Raw genomic sequence first — 16,764 nt, forward strand, 5'->3', positions numbered from 1 at the left:
GAAATATACCTGCATTAAAACACAAGAAGTCATTTGATAATCTTTTTTTGACCCCACCATACCGTAAGTATGTCGGACATTGTATTCTATTTGTTTGTGATGTTTATCCCAAGAATGTGTGCATGCACTTCCTAAATTTCCACATTTGGAATATTCTTGTTGAAATAACGCTAAAGTCTGTTCGAAAGGTATTCCTATATCTTTTAAAAATAATGTCAACCGATAACGGGGATCATGTGCAAGTCGATGATTTGTGAATAATGAATTTAATGACAATAACATGCAAGGAGGTATTGATATTTTATTTGAAATGAGTTCTTCCAAAGATACCTGTTTATCAATATTTTTCCAAAAGGCTATTTTAGAATTATAATACCCATTTATTTTCTCACTGAGATATTCAATTTGTAAATTATTACTATTTGAAGCAGACATAGAGCGACGGATTGTACGTAATGATTTAATATAAATTATACGAAATAAATCAACTAATACACTATTCCATTGATTACAAGGTACAATGGCAATGCCTTGATTAAGGTGTACTTTTCGATTGGAAACTAATGTTAGGCATTTTTGCCAAGGAACTGAAAAAAAAATTTGATTAGTAAATATGAAGAATTTTAGTTAAAAAATATGTTTATTTACAAACCTTCAATAGACTGTGCACTACAATGTTCATTACATGGCACATGTTGTTTATCCTTATATTCTGAACAGAATTTTAGTAATACATCTATATTGTCATTAGTAACATCAAAAAGTCTTATATCATCTATAATTTTTATTAAGTATTTTCTTAAATAATTTGGTTTCATTAAATTTAAACGTTCCGAGATTAAACGGCATTCTCCTTCAATGACCATTTCCTTTAATGCTTGGTCATCGGTTAAACTTGCATGGGTTCTGAAAATATTAATGTATTACTGTAAACAAATTCTTTTGAGTTAGCTAACTCTTTAACATTAAGTGATTATAAATTTACACATAATATTCTTTTGTAGGTATGTTAATACAATATGAAAAACTAAATACTAATAAATTATATTATATATACCTTATACCTATATAGTATATATATTATGCATTACACATATTTAAAATAATATCTTACAGTGATAGGTATCAATGTTACCTATTATTTTTATAAACCACTTAAAATATAAAAACTACCTAATAATAAGCTGTAAAAAAAAAAATAATAAAAAATTTATATTTGAACGCTAGTATTTAATCAAATTATTAAAAATTAATTTTTGAAAAAAACTAGCTTACTAAATTGTACAGTTCAACACACTAAGTGAAGAAAATTTATTATAACCATAAGGATATCTAGGTGGCTTGTTTTCTTCAATGAATTATACAATTTCCAAAAATTAGTAAGCATGCTACATTGCTACAAAACTGTTTTTAAAATTTGGTAAATGCATCAATTTGCTAAATCATTTAATGAATATTCTGTGGTGATATGAATTTAATTTTTAAAAATCAGAACTAACCTTTTTTTAATGTAAATTATTAATCTAATTTTGTACTTATAAATCTAAATAATTGAAAATATGGTAAGAGTAAATAAAAATTCCAATAATTATAATTTGAATAAATATATTATGAAAGGAAACAATAAGAGTGTGCATGCTTTGTGAATTATATATTTATACTGGATAAATATTATATAAATACTATACATGAGTTAAGGACCTCCCCTCCCCCTAAAATGGTTCTAGTTGCACTTATACAGGTACTCAGAGGATTTGATTTAGAATGACAAATATTCAATAGGTATAGTTAATTAGAATATGGTAAGTCAAAACAGAATAGTAGGTAATTACATAATAAACCAAGCATTAGTAATAATAATAGGTTATAAAAATGTTTTTATACAATCTAGGATTTTCTACACGCATTGCTACAATACGGCATCTAGTATCCTTGAGCCTTGTACAAAAAAAGTTGAGTTAAAGTAAGTATCTTTATACCAATTCATTAAGAAATTTTTTTGTTAAATAAAACCTTAACTTTAATAATACACTCAACTTAATTTTATTCTAAGTTTTAAATTATTAGTATTTTTAGTTATTAGTTATTCCAAATTAGGTACTCATATTATCTGTAAATTAAATTTACTAATAATAAACAGAAAGGTACGTAGATAATAAAAGTATAATTTGTATACCTACATGTTTATGAACATTGAATAGTAGTTAGTAATATTATAGTTAGTATATAGTTGTAGTTTTACATTTTTGTGGCTCAATAATAGTTTAAGGTTTAATAAATATAAACAAGTATAAATGAAGTTCATACCTAAGTGACAGAAATCCAGAGTAGTCTAAAAGACTAGAATTCCTCAAATATCTCAAGTGATTTTGTTTGTTAGTTAATTTGGAATAAGTAGCAAAATGCCCCAAACGTGATAAAGCTGAATCTTCAATATCCAATATGGATATATTTATATCGGGTACTTGTAAATAAAACATTTTTTCATAATCTGACAAAAGTAAACCACAAATGATATATATTACAATGAAATATAATAATATTATTATATTTAAATCACAAATAAATTTCTAATATACAATAGAAATTAAAACATTATTTATTCAACATACTTTGTTTTATAATTGTTCGTTTTGTCTGTATTAAATATTAATATTTATTGTTTATCTATATTTGAAATGATAGGTGGCGCAATGCATACCGTTTTGTGTCGAATTTATCGGTTATCACTTATCAATGTAATTTTTATCACTTATCTGTAAGCAGCTGATTGAATCTCGTTTAGATTACTTCATTATCACCAGGGCTCGGAAGTTGTAGGAGTTGCATATTTTTCTGTATGCTCTCAGTTTATAGCAGACCAAGCTAGAAATTCTTTCGATACTGTGACGAGTTTAAATACAAAAATTAAAAATGCATTTTTTTGCATATTTTGTCAATTTCAGAAAAAAAGTGCATATTTCTTAATTTCCATATGCTTTTTAGGCATATTTCTTAATTTTAATAGGATTTCTATGTTTGTTCAATATTTTCTAAAAAAAACTGTAGTTTTCTTCTAACAATTATGGTTTTATTATTTTATTTTGATTATTTAACGTACACCGTATCATATCTATATATATCGACTATTACTACAGAGCGTATTTATCTTTATTGCAAAAACGTCTCTAAATTAAAAATAAATAAATATAATTTTTAAATAACTTTTATTCTATATTTTTATTTTTAGATTGAAAAATTACAATCTTTGAAAATCAGCCAACTACATTTACAGCTACTTATTAATTTTTTTTTATATTTAATACATTTATTTTACATATTTTATACAGTTTTTTATACAGCATTTTCAAAATATTTTGTTTTGCATATTCAACATTTTTCGTGCATATTTTGTAAATTTTTTGTGCATATTTGCATGCATATTTTGTCATTTTTAGCTCCTACAACTTCCGAGCCCTATTTATCACGGAACGACAGTGTGACACGGCGATCGGCGATGATGCCTAGAACTTAGAAGAAATCTTGTAATAATAGTAAAGTAATATTATATAATACATAAGTTAAGTTAATTCATGTAACTTGTAAGGTATTTTAATTTTATCATTTATTATTTTTTATTTTCGTTGATATCGTTTAATAATATATCAGGCATTTTAGTATTATGATTTTGAGAATTTATAACTTAATGAATTATGACAACTGACAAGTGACAATTTATGATTGATGACGTTTCCATGGTATTAGTAGGTACCTAAGTTTAAAACCTAAATGCTATGATATTATATTATTATAAATTAGATATTGATAAATAATTATAAATACCTTTTTAATTGTCAAAAACGATTGTGAGCGGAGTTTGGTTTATTATTGTGTAGGTATTTTTGTTTTACTTTAGAGAAATAATTAAAAGTAGGTATTTAAAAAATGTTGATACCTAATTAAAAATTTGAAAAATATCGAGTAAGCTAGTTATTATCATGTACTAGGTACAGCTTATTGGTTAGCTATAATTATATGAAATAATTTTGTATTAAAGTGTGGTTAAAGTATCACAAATAATACTATAAAGCACAAAATAAACCAAAAGAAATAACCATAGATTGACATCATAATTTATAAAAAACCGTTCAAGACATTAGGTAACTTTAAATCTTTGAGTATATAATGATGTAAACATATTATACACATTTACGAGTTTTACGCAATTTAAATGATGATAAATCAGATAATTGTTACCTATTATAATTATTAAACTATCTACTTTATACCAAATTAAAATAGTATTTAGTGATTCGAATGTTCTAGTATATTTTCAGAGCCTGATTTCCCAAGTATATGGCTCAGGACAAAATAAAAAATAAATTTTTATTTCAACCAACTAATATATTAGTATATAATATTACATGGTTAGTGATAGTCACCGGTGGGCCCCTTGGCCACGTGGGCCTAGGACAAATGTCTATTTTGTCATTGCGTATTTGCGTAAATATGGCCCTGTATATTTTTTTAAGACTATATTAAGTCATCGAGTTGTCATCTAATTTTACTCTGATATGTTGTAGGGAGAGATGTACTCAGAATTTACACCCACCGATTTTCTTCTTCCTAATAATTATAAATTCAAATTTTTGACAATTAATACAATTTATTATCAAAGTGCCTTACAATAACCCTCAGGACATAGACTGTTTTTCGGTTCATCGTTACATAATCGGTGAATACTAACAGGATTAATAAAATAATAAAAGTTTTTCAAGAAGAAATTTATTTTTATAAATGATACATTTATAAACACACATATGACAATATCGAGGACAATATGGAAAAGCGTTACTCTGGATTCAATAGACAATAAAAAATCGACAATCCCTAATTAGCTCTTACAAGTATTTAAAGTTTGGATACCAATAATTGACTTATATAATTACATAGGTAATTAATTTTCAATCATTTCCATATTGTCAATTAAAGTTAAAATGTGCACATAAATATATATACGAGTAAATAAATAAATATGATTTAAAAAAGAAATGTAATTTGTTTTTAAGGTTCTTTGATTGTCGAATTTGACAACGGGAAATGATGTATAGTTATACATATATATGTATTTGGTTTATTTATTTAGATTTTCAAGATTATGTTTTTTTAGTGTCAATATATTATCATAAAAACATTTATTCCGGCAAACGCTAATTATCCAAAGAAAGTTATTGTTAAATAATTAATAAAAAAATCTATCTAGGTTACTGCTCTAGCTCTGCTGTATATTGGGTGACGAATCACGAGTGGGTCATTAGGTATGTTAAATTTGAATTCAATGATAAGTACCTATATCATTGTATGTGAAAAGCAACTTTGAGCGAAGATAATGCTTTTCTGTTATAGCTATTAAAGTTATTAGTTTTATGTTTAGTGTTAGAGTTACAATACATTTTAGTTGATTTATTTTTTCAGAAAATATCGCATTTGTTATATATTATTATATCATTCATCATAAGTATTTAATTATTAATATTTATAATGATATATATATATTTATACCAAATAATATCAACTTATAAAACTCAACTATTTACTTTCTGTAAACACTGTAAGAAATTAAAAATACATTCTTATGTTAATCATAATACGAGTATATGTTCTTGAGTTAATGATTATATATTATTGTATATTATTTTTTATTTATTTGTAATACAATAATAGAAACTGGAAAGTGATGTATAATCTATGAAAAAACTTATATAACAGAATATTATGTAATGGAGAATTTAGTCATTTAGAATAGGTATATTACTGTCAATTTGTATAAATATTACATTACAGTTTATAAAATATTTGTATATTAAAAGCGCCTCGGGCAACTACCCGGTTTACCCATATCTTGGACCGGGGCACTGATGTGGGATTCGAATTGCATGCAAAAAAAAAAAAAAAAAACAAATTGGAATGTCCGAATTGCATGCCATCTCTTGAAAGGGTCTGTCTGAATTGCATGCTACCTCATTGAGGGGTTTGTCCGAATTGCATGCCATCAGATTATCAGGTATCAGCAATAGTTTATTTATAATACACTTATTATATTAGGTATAACTTAAACTTGTCTTTTGAACTTTTCTAATTTAACTTACTTTTTCACTGAAATAACGGGCTTTTGTTACATTTAGTTTAGTATAATAAAGTGAATATATTTTACATTTGTATCTACATGATATATTTTAAATAAATAATTATAGGTAATAACAATATATAATTTGATAATTTTGAAATAAATAATTCAAATAATAAAAATTTAGTCCAGTTTTTTAAATAAATCATTACTATATAAATATAATTAAAAATTATAAAAAGTTCAAAAAAAAGTTTAAGTTATACTTAATATAATAAGTGTACCTATATAATAAATAAACTATTGCTGATACACGGCATGCAATCCGAACAAACCCCTCAATGAGATGGCATGTAATTCGGACAATTTTTTTTTTGGCATACAATTCGAACGCAGTCGGGATTTTGTATTAAATCTTTAAAAATGCTTACCAAGTAAATACTTAATAATCAACAATAATAGAAAGAAAAAACTAAAAAAAATTTAAAATTTATCATGCTTAAAAATAGTTAAAATTTTATAATTTAATAAAAATGATAATCTCAACATTTTGTTAATATTTCAAGTATTTATTGTTTTTTTATATTAAATGTAATTAAAATATCAAAAATTGTTTATGAAAAAATAATTATTTTACTAGTGAATGTCTCTTGTCGTAAAAATGTGAACTTCAAATACTCATAAAACATTAATTTGGGTTTTTGTTAGAATTTTTTTTTATACTTAAAAAAACTTTGTATTAAATTTTCAAATTTTATATTTGAAAACAATTTTTTTTATGAATTTTGAACGATAAAATAATTAGTTCTTTTTGAGATTCTAATGCTCAGAGAAAATATGGTGTCTAGTCTATAGATTTTCGATATATCTATTTATTTAAAAAATTAAGATTTTTTAAAGAGCTTTGTATTATATTTTTAAGCATTTATACCAAACAAATAATTTTTATCATAAATTATAGAAAAAAAATTCTTATACCATAAAGAACTCAAAAAGAATAAAAATATTTTGAAAATATTATTATAAATAAAAAAAAATAATACAAACATTTGGTGAATTTTTCAAGTATAGCTATACTGTTATTTATTCTTGAGTAACACCAAAAAAACAAAATCGATTTTGTCAAATATAGGATTTACTTAATAAATACAATTTTCTACCTGAAATCACACCCATTTTATTGACTACTTATCGAGTTCACATCACATGCAATAAAAAACACAATGTAATTTTTCTTGTTATATATTTACACAAATAGCGTTAATAGTTAAGAACAATATTTTATTAATAATAAAACTTATTATTTATTTATTTTTTTTTTTTTTAGCGTCTATAATATTAGTTAATTGCATATTTTTAGTAAGCCAAATGCATATTTTACAATTTTTTATTGCGTATAAATCCTAGCCATAGCTATAATTAATAAAACATTTTAGCTTTTTTGAGTTATTTATACTTCTTAAAATTTTTTTCTTTAAATGTTTCAAAAATGTTTTGCTCTACTAACTAAAAAGTTTGAATATTTAATGAGAGACCATATAAGTCGTCATTATTAAAATTATCAGCGTAATTTCACATTAATTTTTATGAGGGTCTGAAGTTGAAATTATTATTATGACATTGGATATTCATATTTAATGTATATTATAACAACCAATTAGTTTTTACGTATTATTATTTGCAAGGACTTGAAATTTTTCACTGCTATTATTATAAATTATTATACACGATTCAATTTTCAAAATGTTTACATTAATATACTTTAAACTATTTATGCCACGAACCTATTTATTCGGTACCTAAGTCAATATTGATTTAAAATTGAATAGCAGCTAGTAATATTATTATATGCACTTTATAATAATAATTATTGTATTTATAAGTTATGATTATTAATTAGGTATTATATAATAATACACCCATACATAAATAATATGTATATAACATGTATAAGATGTAATTTTGTGATTTTTTTTTTTTAAGATTAGTTCAGTTTAACTAACCGTACTATAAATTATAATACTAATATCAGTATAAAATATACTTCGATGAATGTCGTCCGGGGAAATAAATATTGATAATAAGCTAGGTGAATTGTATTCCAGTTATACCAGTTCTATTCACTGATAGGTTAATTGCGTTCAGATTGTATTTCATTGCTAGATGAGATGAGTTCCATGTCCCCTGCCTCACAACTTTGGAATTTGAAACAAAATTAACTCCATTCGTTTGTGCTTCGTTTGCACTGATACTGATTTATGCCTAAGTCCTTCAAAGTTATCTAACTTTCAAAGTGGGGGCTGGAGACATGCTTAGCCCGCTCACCATGGAATTTTAAAACCAAAGTTTGTCGTCCGTTTGTGCTTCGTTTATGCTTGTATTTCCGTCGTTTGTACTCTATATCTTTTCCTGACATACCTATACAAATTTGAAAGTTAGGAGCTGAAATTTACACCCAGCTACTACCCTTTGTAAAAAATAATTACAAACCTTAAGTGGATTAAAAAATAATTTTATTTTTTAAGTTTTTGTTTTCTAAATTATATCACATACCCAGACGTGAAGAACGAAATAAATTTCCATATAAATAATAAATGAGACTCTTACAGGAGAAACTTTAATACCAAACTAAACAAAAAAAATCAATAGTAGTTTTTGCCTAAATCTTGAACTTAGTACAAAAGATGGAATTGTAATTAACTGATTCAGAATTGGATACACTCACCTAACTCATAGCTCCTTAATGAGCAAAGATGAACCCTCACTATGTGACACAATAACGGTCAACTACATCATCACCAAGAGTCAAAAACACCTACACTTATGGCAACCAATTCCATATTTCAGTAAAAATCTGAATTATAATATAATTTAATGTAAAAACTATGAATTGTTAAAAATGTAAATATTGCATATTATATTAATGATAATAGATGTCGATGTATTTAAGATTGAAAAAAAAAATGAAATATTATAATATGATTATAAATAGATAAATTAATAGTTAATTAATCGACTGATAGAGAATATACCGATAATTTATTAAAAATATCTCAAGAGTATAAGCAAAAAAAATAAAAAAACATTTTTGCTGTTGTATAATTTTTGTACCACCAAATATTTATTTATCAAAATTCTTAAACACAAATATAGTTTTGTAAAACATTTTTATATTTTTGCAAATGAATCAGGAAAATAATTGTCGAGAGAAAAGTTTTTCGTTCAAGATTTCAGTTACGTAATTCAAATAATAAAAATATATATATATTTACAGAATATCAATAAAAAGTAGTAAAAGTATTGTTGTAAAAATTTGATTTTATTGTTCACCAGAGAGTAAACTAAATAAGAGTTTTTATACTAAATGGGTACCTATTTTAACAAAATTGTCAACAGTTATATTGACATTTTAAATTTATAAAATATTTATTTTTGTAAAAATTAAAGCAATTAAAAAGTATACATACCATTCTCGTTATTTAATTGGTCACTGCAATGGATGTATTAATTAAAAAAAATCATTGTATCTAAGAATACAAAAAACATTTTCGATCGGAGTCTTTCTGTCAGCATATTGTATTACCTATATATTTAAAGCGCTATGAATAATTTTATCCAAAATAAAATATTTTCAATATATATTATAATAGTGCTGTACTTTATTAGTCTTGCAATTAATAATTATTAAGAAAAAATATAATATTAAGTATTATCAATACCTAAACAGATTTGATTTTAAATTGTCTTTTGGTTATTAATACCCAATTTTATTTTTAAAATTGTTGAAGTATTTATAATTTTTATAATAATTTTGTTCTTTAATGTAGCCCCCATGTTTATATTATAGCTTTCCTACACTTTTTCGTATGGTAAACATGGTAAACATTTTGTAAGAGTTACATATAGCCCTATAAATCTATAAATCGGAAATTCAACACAGATTGTACTAGCTTTAGAATTCATTTTTTCTCTATTTTGAATTGGTAAACAAAAAATCGTTGAAATTTACGATACTTCCGTTTTTTTGCCCATTTTCAGTTAAGCCAGGATCCGTTAAGAAATGCTTTACGAATCCAATGATTTATCATTGTCTTCAAATTTAAAATAACACGCAATATAAGTTTGTGCCATTAGTCTTGGATTTATCGTTCTGACAATTATTCAATTGTAATATTAGTATTTTGTATATATTTTCTCTTATTTTTTGTATTTATGATTAATAAGCAAATTGTTTTACTTATTAAACTTAATCATTAAACTATTTTTGGTTTATTTTTTTTAGAAATACTGAATGCAAATTTAAATTTATTTAAAAACTTCAGTCATTAAAACATCATAATATATAATTGAATCACTAATCAAGCGAATAAGTCCACATTTTATAATTTTGTAGATGAGACATAAAACTAAATATTGATGTCTCTTTTTTATTGTAAACTGCTATTTTCGAATGCTATTTTTAGATCTTTGTACAGTCTGATTTATATCTTTTCTACAGTAAACGAGAAATTTACGAGTAAAATGATAATACAATTAAAATTGATAAAAATGGACTATATAATCACAAATTTCTGTATAGAACTAGATAGTGAACTCCCGCTATCAATTGAAGCCTGCAGGTTTTTCGGTTGGTATTATATGGTATTTTATATGGTAAATTATGTTGAATTGTATTTTATGATGTCTAAACCTGTTGTTTAAAAAAATTAAAAATATTTTATATAATTCATTTTTCATTTATTTCTATATTTTACCTTTAAAAACGATGTTATTCCTAATACATTTTGTATAGGAAATGTTATGTTTTGCCAACCGACAAAATGGCGGAAACTGATACGTGAGCTTCAATGTTAATAATATAAATAATTCTATTAATATAATTTATTAACGATTTCATTAGTCATTATTTTGTAATAGTGAACGTAAATTTGATTTTATGTTCTCGATAATATAAAAAAAGAAGAAGTAATAATTTTTTGTGCAGATTAATTTTATTAACATTTTTAGTCAATAAAAAAAATCATGGATGGCTCAATGTGGCACAATATTTAGAAGAAAAAAAATTAAATTAACAATATTTAATTTGTTGTAGGCCAAAATAAGTTGAACAAAAAAGTTGCCAAAGTGACTTGTTTGAGTAAAAATAACAAAACGTATAAGAAATAAGAATAAGAAAAAAGGTTACCGAAGTGGCTTTTAGAACAAGTAAAAAAACATATAGGTATATATGGCTTTATGTGGCACGACATTTAGGAAAAAAAATTTAACAATATTTAATTTGTTGTAGGACAAAATGTGTTGATCAAAAAAGTAACTTCCTCACCCTTAGCCACCGAGGTGATGTTTACAACGATTTCTGCACCGTCGCAAAGCGATCCGTTCTCGATGATAATGGCTACAGATCCATTATTCGGCGGGTCTTCGCCTGCTGCGGGCGATGGTGATCTGCACACCAATATCAACAGACTATCCATAACATCTTCTTCTATTTTATCGATATCTGCATCTTCTTTTTCTTCTTGTTCGGTAGTCGTTATGATTTCATCGATCGTGTCAAGAATCATTAAATATATGTCGTCCGAAGCCTCGTTTATTCGATGATGCGTCCAATGTTTTTAGATGTTGTTGCACCATCGCGAGGTATTGAGTCATTTTTGCTAGCTGGCCGCTCGGTACTTATGACGTGCAGGAATACAATTTAAAGTTAGTGATGAGAGGATAGTCAATGGAAAGCACAATTCCAATAGGGTTAGAATGGAAATTGTATTAATGTTGAAAAACGACACTTTTCTATGTATACATGATGTGTGGGTGTATAATCACTCAAATAGCGCCTAAACATTAGATGTTTATGATGTGACTTTCATGTGTATACGTCTCATAAATTTGAAAATGTGAATCAACTCGAATATCGTCTGACACAGTAGACGGCGGTAAATTCGAAAACCTCCCGTGGAAAACGGGTACCTACAGCGTTGTTCATTATTAGCCAGCAATAACGTTCATCTATTCTAAACAGCTGACATGAAGATTCTGAAGGACCGTTTACTCTATCCAATTTAAATAATAATTAATAAAAATATATGATGTAAAAATTTGACCAAAATATATTTTATAGAAGTACATTACATTAATTTTTATTCATAATCATAGATAATTTTTAATGTTAGACTAAAACTAAATACATAACTTAAGTGATAAATAGTGAAATATCAAATACCGAGGGATATTTTATTTATAATAAAAAACAAATTAACTAAAATATAATATAGGAAAATTTGAGTAGGTATACGATAAAATACTTTTGAAAATAATTTTGTATACATTATTCATTTGAAACGAAATCTTTATATTTTAAAGAAATTTAAAATTACTTGACATTTACATAATGCCCATTTAGAACTTAATGTAAAGTAAGTTAAGTAGTTTGAGAAAATTAAAAAAAAAAAAAATCAAATTAGGCATCTGAAAATTATTTGAATTAAATTAAATTAATTTATTATTTAGTTAAATGTAGACGTTATATTTTATAACTTAATTCTAATTTTTGAATATACATACTATGATATTTTGATTTAAAATATTTAAATAATGAAACATTTTATGTAAGTATTAATTATCTAATATCTACCCATGTTCATTTTCTTACTAAACACAAAGTGTAGAATAACGATCATATAATATATAGTACTATATTTTTCAATATACTTTTATATTCTTTGAACTTTAGGATATTATGTATCCTAAAAGTAAATAAATATTAACAATTATTAATAACTTTAAGTTTTTTATATTTTAAAAATATAATGAAGAATTTATGATAATTTTTAATATTTAAAAACGTATTATAGAGTAGTAAAACTCTATGTAAAACTCTATAAATGCTCTCAATATAAATTAATAATTGCGATTTTAAATAATTAAAAAAAAAAATAGATTAATAATATGTTTTTGTGTTGTAGATAGATGAATGGTTATCCGATACAGTAATTATTTTCATAAAAATGTGTTAGAAAAAAGTTGTTGGCGGTGACAAGCGTGGCGGGACGCTCCATATATATGGTGCATATACTCGCTAAGCTCATAAATAAATATACAAACGAAGAATTTAATATATTTGACACTTTGAAAATAATTTAAGCTAAAATATAATAATGTGGTGTACGGTGTGACATATTATAGTATTATTATAGTCACACAAAATTACAGTCACCTCTCCCAAGTGGCCGCGTTAAGGTCAAATGCGGTTACAATTTTTTATCATAACTCTCGTCAACCGTATTATCGTAAACAATTTCATTCAGGTTTTATTTTCTTTAATAAATTCTTTACTGGATACGTACGTTGTGAATATTTTAGTTCATTTGTACTTTGTGCATTTTCAACATCTTTTGTTTTCATAGTCACGTACTTCTATTATGTATCTAAAATGTCATGTTACTGTTGTATAAATGTATTTAAATAATAAATTTTATAAATTTTTTTAGAATATTATTATTCTTCGAAATAATGAGTTTTTGCTATTATAAGAATCATTTTATGTATTATATAGGTACCTAAACTTCAATTGTAATAGTACGTTTTGAATTCTCTCGAAAAGCTTGTAATTTTTAGTATATTTTATACATATTATATCATGATTCCGTAAATTTATACTTTTGAAAAAATAACATAATATTTTAATATTCAAAATGGGAATTAATAAAATGTATTATTGTTATTGATATGAAGGTTGACTCGTGCATTAAATATTAATGGTGTTTGAATATTGATGAAAGACGCAGGTGGACAGAATTATCATAACATTATTGTAATATATTTTCAGGGGATATCGTTATTATAATCATTTAATTATAAGTTATAAGTTATAACGAAGGAATAACAAGTATTGTTATCAATACAAAACAATTTTTGAAACAGCTATTTTTAAATAAAATAGTACATTTGTTGTTTTATGTTAGGTTTACCAAATAGGATATTTTTACTTAAAAGTAAAACATTTCATCATGCAGTGATTAGCTAAGTAAAATAACGTAGTATGGCTATAATTATAAATGGGTAACGACGTTCGTAACGATTTTAGCTAAGTTTTTTAGTAGTATAGTTTTATAGTATTATTTTTTATAATAATAATTAGTTAATAGTTTATTATTTATCTTAGATGTATTATGTTTACCGCTAATAACTATAAAATTGTGTTTATTTTAAATTTAACACAAAATAATAAGTATAAAAATTAATATAAAGTAATATAAATATAATTATTATTATATTAATATCGTTTCATTGATACGCTAACAAATATTTTTTTAAGTGTATATAATGTACAATAATTAACAAAAAAAAAGGTAATTTAAAATTTTAGATTTATTTAACTGTCTTGAAAAATGAGGTTGAAGATAATACGTCATGGCAGAAGCTTATTGTAGATCCCAACTCTGAAACGATTTTGTGGTTAAAAACGTTATGATTGGGACTCACGTGTTCAACGGTAGGTACCCACTAATATATTATTATAGTGATTTATATGTCTAACAGCTATATTTTTATATGTTCAGTCATAAAATAACTATCATTTGGTTCTTTTGTTCCAATTAGAAATTTGAAAAATCAAATAAATTATATAAATGTTGTAATACTATAATAATTGATATAGAAACTTGATCATAGCTATTTTCATTTCAAAATGAGATAGTCGAGTACCGTATTTTTCCAAAATACTTTTTCCTCCATATAATTTAAAGAATTTAAAATGTACTCAATTATAATAAGTATAGTTTAGTTAAGAGTGTAAAATAATATTTTAATTTTAATCAAAACATAATAATTGTTTTTTTTTAAAAATAAATTATTGATTAGATGATATTATTTGAATGATAATTATTAATTATTTCTTGTATATATTATGTAATTATTGAAGTATAAAATATCTCCATTATTCACTCCAAGTATGAATTACACACAATTAAAAAAATGTGGGTGGGGGACAAGTGGGTACTATTTTACCGTAAGTGGGTGTCGAGTGGGTCATTGTAATGGATGTGATAAATTTGAATTCAATTATATATTATATATAGGTATATCACGATTCTGAACCGATACAGTCCACAGATTAAACCTTAAACACTAAGTATATATTTTAATTATGATAGGGTTTTTAATTTTGTTATCAAATTATTAAATTACTATTGGTTTATTTAATTTTTGCAGAAAATATTTAATTTATGATATTATTAATATTTAGTTATTTTAATGATAAATATTGTGTAAGAATTTGAACTTAAAAAAAAGAAAATCGTGCCTTTATAATTTTAATGATTTTATACAGATATAAGAAAAACTTGTGAGGGATCTTAATTTCAATTTTGAAGAATTTTGACTTAGCTTATAATTTTTTATCCTCAGCTAAAGAAAATAACAAAAAAAAATTTTAAATTTCTCATGACTATAAATAGATTCAACTTATTTTGAAAATTATATTATGTATGGAAAATGATAAAATAAAAACTTGCTGAATATTTTAAATTTTTATGGTTATTCGTTTTTGAATTAAAATAAATAATAATAAAGAAATCAATTTAGTAAAATTTAATATAGTGTAAAAATTGTTCTTAGTTTTTTGGGAAAGTTACCCAATTATTAAAAAAAGTATTGGAATTTATCTCCCCCCTCAAATAATAATTAGATCTATATTGTTACCAAAAACTAGGTACTCTTAAAGTTGAAAATTGAATCATTTTTATTGCTTTTAAAGGTGATGACAGACACAAAAAAAAATAGATAAATAAATAAAAAACACACATCATTGTAAAATAAATACATTTATCTCTCTGCTCAGTATATTATTATATTATATATTTATTAGTATATCTAATAAATAATATATTAATTTATATTTGTAAAAAAAATAATTGAATAACTTTTTTTAGTAGGGACCTATTAATCATTCATTAATTTATTTTATTGGATTTTATTATTCTATTTGAGGTAGATACCTAATTGTAATAATTTGTTAGCATTTTCTTTATTAGACTAAGTTAGCGAGAAAAATAAAAAATTTCTAGAGTTATTCGTCAGATTAGGAGGTAGTTATATAAAATTTGTAAACAAACTACGCTTAATTAACTATTCATATACCTACTGATGCATAAGATGTATTAATTAAAATATATTAAAAAAGATTATGGCTATTGCTTTGATAATATTTTTTAATTATAATTTTTATTTAAAGGTATTTATTATCAGAATTAACATTTTTTTGTTGAAAATATAATATTAATTTTGTTGATTCCAAAAAAAAATTATAGGTTGAATGTTCTATAAAAATATTATTTAATGTTAGTTAATACTAATATTTTTTAACAGTTGATATTATATTGACTTTTATTTTAATAAAATGGTTAAATTTATGATTATACAAATTATATTTAATTATATTAAAAATGATCAGTTTGTATAATTTACTTGATAAACGTATTAAATATTGTATGTATTATATTGAATACCTAAATCAATAATAACACTAATAAGTAATGACTTAAACGTTATCAGTCTAAAATTTTCAATGATTTAAAATTTATACTTTCATAATCATTTTAATTAAACAGAGTGTATACTTTTATTATTCAAGGAAATCAGGTACGGTTTTAATAAAAATA

General features: G+C 24.0%; 1 protein-coding gene and 1 long non-coding RNA gene across 4 annotated transcripts in view; one reads left to right on the forward strand and one right to left on the reverse strand.

Moving 5' to 3' along the window:
• LOC114124466 (DNA primase large subunit-like) overlaps positions 1-16,764 on the reverse strand; it is a 238,416-nt gene that overhangs the window by 383 nt on the left and 221,269 nt on the right. Inside the window, exons 1-4 of one of the 2 annotated variants that reach the window (XM_027987720.2) lie at positions 2,613-2,731; positions 2,308-2,491; positions 653-906; positions 10-587 (exon numbers count right to left, since the gene is read on the reverse strand). In XM_027987720.2, the coding sequence (XP_027843521.2) occupies positions 10-587; positions 653-906; positions 2,308-2,480 (1,005 nt within the window). In that variant the 5' untranslated portion in view covers positions 2,481-2,491; positions 2,613-2,731. Of the gene's footprint in view, positions 1-9; positions 588-652; positions 907-2,307; positions 2,492-2,612; positions 2,732-16,764 lie in introns of those variants that run through there. The other variant, XM_050199436.1, reaches the window with a different exon arrangement.
• On the forward strand, positions 3,312-12,203 carry LOC126549644 (uncharacterized). Of its 2 annotated transcripts, none has more exons than XR_007603747.1 (3): positions 3,312-3,747; positions 11,199-11,327; positions 11,394-12,203. It is a non-coding gene; the product is annotated as an uncharacterized LOC126549644 (long non-coding RNA). The 2 variants fall into 2 exon arrangements; XR_007603748.1 differs by having other exon boundaries at positions 3,312-3,743.

This window comes from Aphis gossypii, chromosome 2 (genome assembly GCF_020184175.1).
Source record: "Aphis gossypii isolate Hap1 chromosome 2, ASM2018417v2, whole genome shotgun sequence".
Lineage (NCBI taxonomy): Eukaryota > Metazoa > Arthropoda > Insecta > Hemiptera > Aphididae > Aphis > Aphis gossypii.